This window comes from Suncus etruscus, chromosome 4, assembly GCF_024139225.1.
Source record: "Suncus etruscus isolate mSunEtr1 chromosome 4, mSunEtr1.pri.cur, whole genome shotgun sequence".
Taxonomy (NCBI): domain Eukaryota; kingdom Metazoa; phylum Chordata; class Mammalia; order Eulipotyphla; family Soricidae; genus Suncus; species Suncus etruscus.
Window position 1 is genome coordinate 49,836,425 of NC_064851.1, and position 11,180 is coordinate 49,847,604.

The 11,180-nt window shown below is 38.6% G+C and overlaps 1 protein-coding gene across 1 annotated transcript; it reads right to left on the reverse strand.

Annotated features, from left to right (window-relative positions):
* Positions 1-575: 575 nt before the first annotated feature.
* Positions 576-1,520, reverse strand: LOC126006776 (olfactory receptor 10R2-like). Its single transcript, XM_049772296.1, has one exon. The coding sequence runs from the start codon at positions 1,515-1,517 to the stop codon at positions 576-578; it is 942 nt and encodes a 313-aa protein (XP_049628253.1). The 5' UTR covers positions 1,518-1,520.
* Positions 1,521-11,180: the final 9,660 nt, after the last annotated feature.

The following is an 11,180-nucleotide window of genomic DNA, read 5'->3' on the forward strand; positions in this document are numbered from 1 at the left end:
TTTGGTCAATAAATAAAATTAAAAATAATTGGGCCCGGAGAGATAGCACAGCGGCATTTGCCTTGTAAGCAGCCGATCCAGGACCAAAGGTGGTTGGTTCGAATCCCGGTGTCCCATATAGTCCCCCGTGCCTGCCAGGAGCTATTTCTGAGCAGACAGCCAGGAGTAACTCCTGAGCACTGTCGGGTGTGGCCCAAAAACCAAAATAATAATAATAATAATAATAATAATAATTGTCACAGACAAAAGGATCAAATCCTTAACTAGTAATAATAATAAAATAATACAAAAATTCCATATACAAACTTAAAATAGGAGACAAATATGGGAATATAGTAGCAATATAAAATCAGAACCCTCACTGATGCTTTTGGACACTAGCTTGAAATATTGCATAAAAATAAATAGGATGAATGCAGTTATATCTAATTATGTAAAAGAAGGGTGTCATAAGCCCAGATATGAAATTCTTCATCCTATTCAGTCATATATCCCAAGGCCTCATGGTTGAACAGTCTCTGCAAGCTTTATAGCTCCATGAGGGAAGAGATTGGCTCAAATGTTGAATACTTTTGTCACAAAGTCCTCAGTGAAACCCTAGTCTTTCCAATCACTTTGCGAATGGCCATCTGCACTTCCTTGTTCCTGAGGCTGTACACCATGGGGTTCAGCAATGGAGTGATCACAGTGTAGGTCACTGTCACCAGTCTGTCTTTGCCAGAAGAGTGCTTGGCTGATGGTCTCAGGTAGACTGAAGAAGCACAGCCATAGTGGATAATGACCACAATGAGGTGGGAGGCACAGGTAGAGAAGGCTTTTCTCTTGCCTTCTGTTGATGGTATCCGCATAATGGTGCTGACAATGAAACCATAAGAAATGAAGATGAAAGTCATAGGCACCACCAGCACAAAGACCCCACAGATGAAAATGACGAGCTCATTGATGTAAGTTTCTGCGCAGGCAAGACGAATAACTGGGGAGATGTCACAGAAGTAGTGGTTGACCTTGTTGGGGCCACAGAAAGGGAGGGTGAAGACCAGTGTTGTTCCAACCAGAGATATTAGGAAGCCACTTACAATGCATGCTCCAGCTAGCTGCGCACAAATCCTCCAGCTCATGATGATGGGATATCGTAGCGGATGGCAGATGGCTGCATAGCGGTCATAACCCATCACTCCCAGGAGTAGACAGTTGGTGACAGCAAAGGCAAGGAAGAAGAACATCTGGGTGGCACAGCTGGTGAAGGAAAGTGTCCTGAACACAGAGAGCATATTGATGAGCATCTTGGGAAGGATGACAATGGTATAGAAGATCTCAGAGGTAGAGAGGACACATAGAAAGAAGTACATTGGTGTATGGAGGTTTCGGTCCAACTGGATGACAGAGATAATGGTGACATTTCCACTCAGGATGATCAGATAGAGGCAGAGAAAAACCGCAAAGAGGATGAGCTGCACTTCCCCAAGACTGGAGAATCCCAATAGCAGGAACTCTGTCACATGAGAAGAATTGGCCATGGAATGAAGACCCATGGGACAAAACAACAGTATCGTGTCCAGAGACCTATAAACTGATAAAGCAGACACTACTCCTTCAGAAAGTAAATAGTACCAGCCTAAAAGAAAAACAACAAGCATGGGATAAATTGAAAACTGTTGTAAATTGACACTGGATTACCCAAAATAAATATGTGCCCCAGTGCTGTTTGTCTGCTTAAGATTTACTGGTAAACTTGGTATGTGTGCCCAGGAGGCATGCAGTTCTTTGCTAGAACGAAGCCTGTCCTTTAAGAACCTTCTTTGTAGACTTCTCAGCAGAAGGGCCTTAAATTTTGATAATCTGTTCATAAATAAAAAATTCAAACCTATTTAACTGTGTTAATTTTGAATTTATTCCTCTCACTGGTGTGAATTCTTCAAGTAAAGGTATAGATTTCTTGGGCTCTACTTCCCACCTAACTTCTCATCCAGAGTAACATTCTCCAGTGGTTTTCCTTTTTCCTGCCCGTTAAAAGCACAGTCTCCTTTTATTGCTGTTCACCTCTCATTTCCATAAAGTACTTAATCACTTAGCTTGATTTTTGCTCAGAAATAAGCTGCTTCTGCTTCAAATCACCCATTTGGTTTCAAGTAAGTCTTAGCCTGGATCTTTCCCTGAGTCATGCTCTCCCATTTCCTATGCAGAACTCTTCCTTCAACTGGATTCAATAGTATGTTTCAAACTGGTGATGAGACATCTAGAACTGTAAATTTGAAGATGTGTTTAAACATCTGATCTTTCTGATTTCTATCTCATCTGCAACACTTCACAGAACATACTTTACTTCCTCAAGAAATTGACTGCCTGAATGATCTCAGAGCTTTCACAGTGCACTTACTGTTCTTGTTCAGGGAAAACCCTATGCTACTTAAAGAAAGCAACCTCAGAATCTACAGTCTAAAAACTTGCTATTAGAATCCTTTCTCCTTCCAGAACTTGAGAGAGTTTTTGAAATTCATTAGGGAGATCCTGTAAGTTCTCATTTTTTTCTTTTGCCAACATCTAATAAAAGGTATAAGCTGCTACCCTTTTCTTTAAAATGTTGGGATCAAAGTTCCTCACCATTCTTTTCAGAGACAAAGAAGCCATTGAAAGTTGTTGTGTTCACATTTTCTTTTCAAATAACCAAATTGTCTCATTAAGCTTTTTAAATTTAAATTTTAAAACATTTTATTGTTGAAATCCTTCGCAACTAACATAATTTTTTTACTGCTTGCTTCTTGGCTAAAAAAAAATTAGTAAAATTTTTAAAAGAGGCCACAAAAGGGGCAGGAGTGATATCACAGAGATAGGGTGTTTGCCTTGCATGCTTCCAACATGGGATAGACCTAGGTTTGAACCCCGGCATCCCATATGGTCCCCTGAGCCTGTAAGGATTTCTGAGCATAGAGCCAGGAGTAACCCCTGAGTGCCTCAGGTGTGGCCCAAAAGAAAAAAAAAGGAGGACAAAATAATAAAGAGCTTTATTATCTGTTTTGAAGTCTTTACATTTGTTTATGAGTTTACAAATAAACATATTTTTGATTATACAAAGTTCTCTAGTCTTTGTTTTAAGATATTCTTTCTTTGCCACTTCAGTGTCTCTTTCAGTCTTTTCTTGTAGCAGAATTCTCAAAAGAGCAGTGATTATTCTTGCAAACGTTGGCTTCCTGAAAACTCAGAGTTCATATCATCTACAACTCTGCCCACTAACGACATGTCCTCCTTTTTAAATATACCTCAGTTACATAACTCTCACCCTACTAATACACTCAATCCAGATTCACATGGATGCTTAAAGAAGTTGGCAAATAACAGTTAGTGTCCCAACACTGGCAAGGAGTAAAATTACAGATTCAGAATATTGTTAAAAAATAAAAAAAGAGAAAATAATAAGAACAAATTGTGTTATTAAATTGTCTTCTTAGGTGCAAGATAAAGTAATATATATGTATATTATATAATATATTATATTGTTTGGGGGCCACACCCAGAAATGATGAAGGCTTATTACTAGCTCTGCATTCAGGTATCACTCCTGGAGGGTTCAGGGGGCCATGTAAGATGCTAGGGGTAAAACTCAGATTGGCCACAAGCAAGACAAGCACTCAACATGCCTTTCAATCACTCTGGCCCTCCTGATTTTTAGAATTATCTTACTTAATATCTCTTTATCACCCAGAAGATAAAATCAATTTCCTTTAGTTGCTTAAAAAGGTAGTTAATTATTTTATTTTAAAGTTTATCTCACAGAAATGACACTGATATATATAGTTCACATTTAGTCTTTGTGTTTAGATATGGAAAGAGTAAGCTTCAGTTTCCCTTTGTCAGCATCTCTGTTTTAGCATATCCCATTTTAAACATTTCTACAAATTACTGGGCTCCTTCTTAGAAAAAGAAGTTTGTGATTTCCATAAAACTATAAAATTTGAGCTCACAAGAACTAAGAAATAATAGGCCAATGATCAAATAGATAACCTAAAGGGCCCTAAACTAACTAGGTCATGATGTAATGTAATGGGAATTAACCTATTATTTGAAACACAAAGAACCCAGTTTTTTTTTTTAAGAAGGTTCTACAACACAAAAACTTTATTTTTAACTTTGTCCTGTTCTAAGTTACTAACTGGAGAAGTTTTTTTCTTTTTTACTTTCCAATAAAGTTTTATTCTGAGTCTGCCACTGTGAAATTATTTTGCCATTACTACCTTTCTCCACACCCTCCAGCTGAAGGACATAAAGGTGTTGTGCCAAGAAAGGCTTCACCCAGACATGTGGACAATAGACTTTATATTTTATATTAAAACAACATCTGAGCTTGTTTATTATGTGATATATTAATTATTTTTGTTTTGTTTTGGGGCCGCACCCAGTGACTCTCAGCATTACTCCTGACTATGCACTCAGAAATTGCTCCTTGCTTGGCTAGCCGCATTCAAGGCAAACGCCCTATTGCTGAACTATCACTCTGGCTCCAAAATACTAATTCTTAAAAACATTGAAGTGCCTTACAATCCTTGACCAGCAGAGATACTCTGTTCAGAAGAGTTGTCATCATCCTACATCAATACGTTATGAAGCGAGAGGAAGGGTAGTACACAGGAAAGAATAGGAGAAGAAGCGAAAAGGGGGAAGAAGATAAAAAAGGATCACAGCCTCAAAATCCTTTACTTTCTTCTGTAAACACTCATTCTTAAATGTTTAAAGTTTTCACTTATAGATTTTCTATAATTTGTCTAAGGAGGGTTTGGTGTTTCTACTAAAGTTTGTTTCATTTATTCTTTTTACCAAAATATTCAATGTGCTATATCACAATTGTTTTTTTTTCCAGTTTATTCCTCTAATAAAACCTCTCAAAATAAAGACCACATCTTTCAACACATGTAGCCTCTATTTTTAACTTTTATCTAATAGTAAACATACAAAATGTAGCAAAATAGGAGTAAATAAGCAAAATATTCCACCAATGAATTAGTTGTGATTCAAGCCCATTTTATGCCACCAGTCTCGTGGGAGCCACCAGTGCCCTGTGAATAAAACAGGTCTGTTCTTTTCATATACCTCGAGTACACTGCCTTGTTTTCTTCCTTACAAGTATAAGGCATCCTCAATTATGAGAAAGACTTCAATCTCACCCTAGAAACTTGGTTGGTTCCTCTGTTTATTTTCCCACTCCTGGTGACCCTTTATCACTTGGTTTAATGTCTTATTCTCTTCTGCTCAGAAGAGTGACATTCCCATAACATCTTTATTCTTACTGCTTCCTGGAATAACCACAAATGTTTCTAGAAGAAAAGTCCCAAACTGACCTTTTACTGTTGCATGCTTCAGGACAATTTTCCTTCCTGAGCACCTGGTCAGGGGAAGAAACTATTGACATCACTCTGCAGAAAGGCAAGCCTCTCTTTTCTCCAGAGTAGTCTTGCCTGCTTCACACCAGAAGCCTGATGTCTGGCGTGGTAATCGAGATATGTGCCTCCATGGGGAGCTAATTACCACATTATGCCCAATTCTTGTCCACAATTGCCCGCCAATTATTAGACAACTATGAAAATACACCATGAGAACTTGGTGGCCAAAGACGATTATTATCCTCATGCACTCTGGGACTCAGTCTCCTCTGAGAAACCCTCTACAGAAGAAGGTTTTTTAGCACCAGTTGTAAACTAGGCAACAATGGAGCTTGACTTTGAGTTTGATGAATGACTTAATTTTCTTTCTTAAATTGGAAAAATATTCTTATTTTGAACGCTAGAAGAAGGCATTAAAGAAGTTGAGCAAAGAAATAGTAGAGGCAGGTCAGCTTAACAGGCTTTTCTGGAACAAAATTTGACATCAGAAGTATTTGCTGAGTCAGTAAATAGAAAACGATCTGTACACTGAATGTGGTGGTGCTTAGTATAGTTTGCGGGGATCTCCATCAAAACAGTGTCTTCTTAATTTGGGTTTGTTGGTTTTTTTCTTGGGACTATCAGGATGTAAACAAGCAAAATCTTAGATGCTCTGATTGACTCTGAAGGGCCATAAAAACTGACTTTCATGAGCTCTGTCATTGACACCAGGATAATTTGCATGAGAAAATGTTAGCTATGAGTAAGAACTCCCTCATTTGGTTAGTGAATTCTCTCTCAAATATCATGTGAGAAGTTGGCCATGGCTATAACTCAAAAAAAAAAAAAAAAAAAAAAAAGCTTGGCCAAGAAGTTTCAGCAAGGTTCTTTCTTTTCTAGAGCAGAAGAGGGAATATGGTACTTCTCACCTGCAAAGATGGTTACTTCCTCTTTGCCCTGATGGACTATTTTGTGCTTTGACCATCTTATAACAGGAAGATAAGGTGAGGTGGGGTGGGGAAGGCCAGCAATGAGTTCTTGGGATTAAAAAAAAACAAACAAACAAACAAGAAGGGATTTGAAAAAGTTGCTCTCGTTAGTCCTAAAATAGCTAAAAAGCAGTTTCTGAGTCCACTTAACTGGTGCCATAAATGATTTAGGAGAAACCTCCGGATCTAAAGGCAAAGACTAATTTAAGCTAACAAGAGCATGAAGGAAAGAAATCAATAGTTTCAAGCTCTTCCTTTATAACTATTGTCATGAGTTTTAATCTTTACCGAAAACTTTAGGCCAAAGCAATCTTAATTAACGTGCATTCAATGATAGTTTTCCTAAAAGCCATTCAATGTTCTTTCTTGCATGAATTGATGAATCTCTCTCACTCCTCTCTCCATTCTCTTTCTCCTTCCTCATAATCACTAAATAACCTATACTTTACTATATTCTCCTCATAAAATAATTTTTTGTAAGGGAAAATTCAATGGACCCAAATTTTTTTTCCTTTCTTGCAAAGAGAAATTCCTCTTTCTTGTTTCAGTCTGAGTCCCTGGCTTTCCAATAAATTAGGTGACAAGGATCATCTTCTACATCATGTAAATGGACTTCAGGTGCAGCTTATCAGCTGAATTGTAGGGTTGGTATGATTTGAAGTCTATGTCACTCAGGGACACATTGTAGATTTTCAGCAGACCTAGAATTCTTCAAGTACTTCCTAAGTGACAAAGGTGGATAGATGGACAAAGGTATTAGACTATATTCTTGAAGATATCATATATCCCTTTTCCCTATTTGAATCAATTGTCTCTAAAGCAACACTGCATTGTTATAAACACTTGCCATCTGAGTCTGGCAGGCTCTACTTGCTGTTTCTAAGAACATCTATATATTTTTTTCAATTACTTGAGATTTCAACAGCTAAACTGCTATATTGTTGGTGAAATAACACAGACTAGATAGAAGTTGGTGTCTTATGGCAGGATGCAAAAGCAGTTAAAAGGGAGACTCGGGATTTTGATGCTAGGGTTTGGGAACCATGGACTTTTCTGGTGACTCCTAGAAAGACAAAAAGCTCCTGGTTCTGCCTTAGGACAAAAGGGAAAACAGCACAATGCCAACTTGGGAAATTTGTGTACCACAGTCTGGAAACCAGAAATACCAGTTGAAATCTCAGAAACTTTCTGGGGATATTTCTAAAGAAATGATAGAAATTAGTAATCATGGGCTAGAGTGATAACACAGACAGTAGGGTGCTTGCCTTGTATGCTGCCAGTCCAGACTCTAACCCCAGTACTCCATATGGTCTTCTGGGTCCTGCATGAGTGAAACTTAAAATGAGGAGTAAATCTTGAGTATCACCACGTATGACCCCCAAAAAGGGAGAAAGAAAATTCTACTTAATTCTAAACTCTGAGAACAAAGAGGTGAATAACACCAAAAACTTTTTGAGAAACTATTTTGTATACAGGGTTTCCTCTATGTCTGCCCAATTTATATTGTAAACAGTCCATGCCTATATTGTCTATAGCCCCTCTTATATATTATCCCACCTCCCCACCTTCAGAATTCCTTTTATCCTCTGGTCCCCTCAATCCTGATCCATTATTTCTCCCTATTTAATCCTCTTTACCCTCAGTTCTTAACTCATTAGGTACTGAAACAAACCTCCTGCCCAAATATGTCACCACCCATCTCTCAAAGTGAAAGGAGACTCTTTCAGTCCTACATCTCATGCGATGGCAAGAAGCTGCAACCAGCACTCTTGCTGACTCTATGTGGCCCTTCTTCTCACATACACCCCAAATGTGGACTGTTGCATGCTACCAGATTTAGCTCCAGAAGGACACCCAGTTTAAGGACACTACCTGATCCCTTACTGCTAAAAACCATTTCCCAAACTCAATAAGACCACATGTGCGGGATAAAAATGTGCCTTGGATCTCACCCCTCTCCCAAAAATTAATCAAAAGGCTTAATGGTAATATTTATATTTTTGTATGTTTAATTCCTCAATAGTTATACCTGTTAGTGTGTTTATTTCCAAATGTAAAGGTAGCCTTCTCCACCCCCTCCCTTATTTTTAAATTTTGCTTTTTTTTTTTTTTTGGTTCTGCTTGGTATGAAATTTTAGAAGAAAAATACTTGCTTGGGGCAAAAGCTCAGGTCAAAACCAGGGCACAGAGATTGCATAGCCTGTCATTCTTACCCCCAAATTCACCAGCAATATAATGTGGCACTGTTCCCTTTTGCATAAGCATACTAAAATGGAGGAAATCTTATGTTTAGAAAAAAGCCCTTATCTACTATGGATAATAACTCATAAATTTTATAATACAGGGATGCCTCCGACCTTGAACATTTGTCATGGAGACTTGACTTGGATTCCATGTGATCAGACAGCAACCATCCAACCCCAAACCCCAGATCCCAACCTTAGAACTGACACAGTTCCCTGCAACAACACTAGGAATCATGATGCTAGGAACAGGGTTGGAGGGAGGGTAACACTGGTGGTGGGAATGGCCCTAATTCACTGTCACAATGTACCTTAAATGTAACTGTGAAAGACTTATAATTCACATTGGTTACAACGAAATTATTTTTTTAAAAGCTGAAAAAAAAGAAATAAGGTAGGAATTACTGCTTTGGAAATTCTTTCATTTCTCATCCCTACCCACTCTCTCCTAGCAAAGATTTCTGCCTTGAGCACCATTTGGTGTGGCCCCAAAACAACTATAACCTGATTCCCTGAGTACCTATGGGAGTAACCCTGATAACACCTACCAGGTGTTATCCCTGATCACTGAAACTCAACTTTTCCCCTTGTCCCAAGGTAAAGATGGATACTTCGGTTTCCTGCAGTTCAGATCAAATACTTCTACATGTTATTAATTAATAAATTTTATTTTATTTATAGTATTGGAGACTGATACAAATAGAGTTAAATGTTCCATGAGTCCTGGAACAAAAGACCATCATGATTTAGTTGAAATGAAGACACTAGGTCCCAGAAATTGTGAGAACACTGAGGAGGGAGAACCTAATATTATGAGCAGGTATAACCTTGAGACAAGGAGATGTCCTAGTCTCCTTGATGAAGATTCTGCTAAAGTATTAGCAAGCAGGTTCTACAAGATGGTATAGATGCTCCATGTCAAATGGGTAGTGATGCTAGTGGGGTCACCAGGTGACGTATGTAAAGTAAGAATGAGAAAGACTCAAGAACATCTACCAGTTTCTCTCTATCCACTTGTATTACACTTAGATGCAACTGGAGATAACTATGAATGATAACTCTTTGATGAGCCTTTGCATCAGACCTCATATCTCAGCAGCCCCACAAGGCTGGATCTGGAGTTCACTTGTTTTACCTAATGTGTGAGATGATCTCTGTCACCTGAGTTTTGGGGAGCCATAGAATCAGGCTAGAGTGAGTAATTGCTCTATGTAGGAAAGACAGTCTGTATCTTACCCAGGCTTTTGGGGATTCATTGTCTTTCTCTCAAAGAAAATAAATATTAGTAGAAGGCAAGTAGTGAAGGCAATGAAGCAAAAAACAGTCTTCATTTAGAAAAAATCTAAGAAAGTGGAGAAAGAGCTGAGATTGCACATATCAAGAGGAGGGAAACGAGAACCAGTGCACAAGCAGCAAGGGCTAGCAACATAAGTGCACCCTTTTTGAGTATAAGTTGGCGTTTCTACCAAGTATAGAGTTTCTCCCAAGCTGCCCCATGTGGTATTCTACTAAGTAAGAGTCTATTGCAAGAGTGGTTGCCAAGTGGGAGAATTGGAAGTAGTTCATATCCATCATGTGACCTTTTGTCTCTGCTGAAGTTAGTCCTCTCTGTTAGGAAGTCCAGCATTCTCTGGGGCTGCAGAAGTGCCAGCTAGTATTTTATCAGACCAGGGCCTTTGACTATAATGTGGGTCTTAGAAATACTGGATTTAGCAGTTTATTAACAAAGTAACTTCTTCAAATTCTCTGTCTTGGTTTTATTAGATACATGGGGTAGGGGACTTCCTTAGCTTCCTGCCTACTTAAGTAGGACACATTCCCATGTTACATGACAGGACATGGGTCCATGTCACCTGAAGACCCAGTAAATCATCTTCTGTGCACAACCAGGCACCTATGAAAGTGGGCAATAATGTTGCTGAGACAGTAAAGGAAGGCAGGAACACCTTAATAAGATATCTTGGCTAGAGAGAGTTAAATTCATTCTGTGTTTCCAGGAATCACAAAGTGATGTGCTGATACTCAGCAATTTTCTGGGGTCACTGAAGACACTTAGATAGATCATATTGTAGCAGTTACTACCATTAATACACACAATCACTTTCCAACAAGCATGATGTTGGGGAATGATTGTGGTAAATCTACACACACAGTGAGAAGACTGTCAGGAGGTTCCAATCTTTATTAGAGAAAGGACACTGGAGAAGAAATTTCTTTCTGTGGGTAAGGAAGAAGAACCCAGTGGCCTCTAAGAGCAGCTTTGGAGATGACTGCCATATTCTGGAGACTAGAATAGGCAGCAGGATTAACCTATCCATCTATATTCTTTGGAGTTAGGCATTTTAAATGCATCTATTTCCAACAGTTAATACATTTGCTTTTCAATAATCTTCCTTCAGAACAGTGAAGTATAGTGGCATTTGTCCTAGAAATTAGCAATTCCTCCCCACATTTCTTACCTTCTATTCTCCAACTTTACTGTGACACTCATCCCTTCATGTTACCTGATGCCACAGCATGACATTCAGACATACATATAGCATGGCATGTAGAAGGACAAATTGGACCTGGCAAGAGGTACACACTTAATGGAATGT

Excerpts from the sequence above, each read along its gene's own strand:
- LOC126006776 (XM_049772296.1), bottom strand. The coding sequence starts at position 1,517 with ATGGCCAATTCTTCTCATGTGACAGAGTTCCTGCTATTGGGATTCTCC.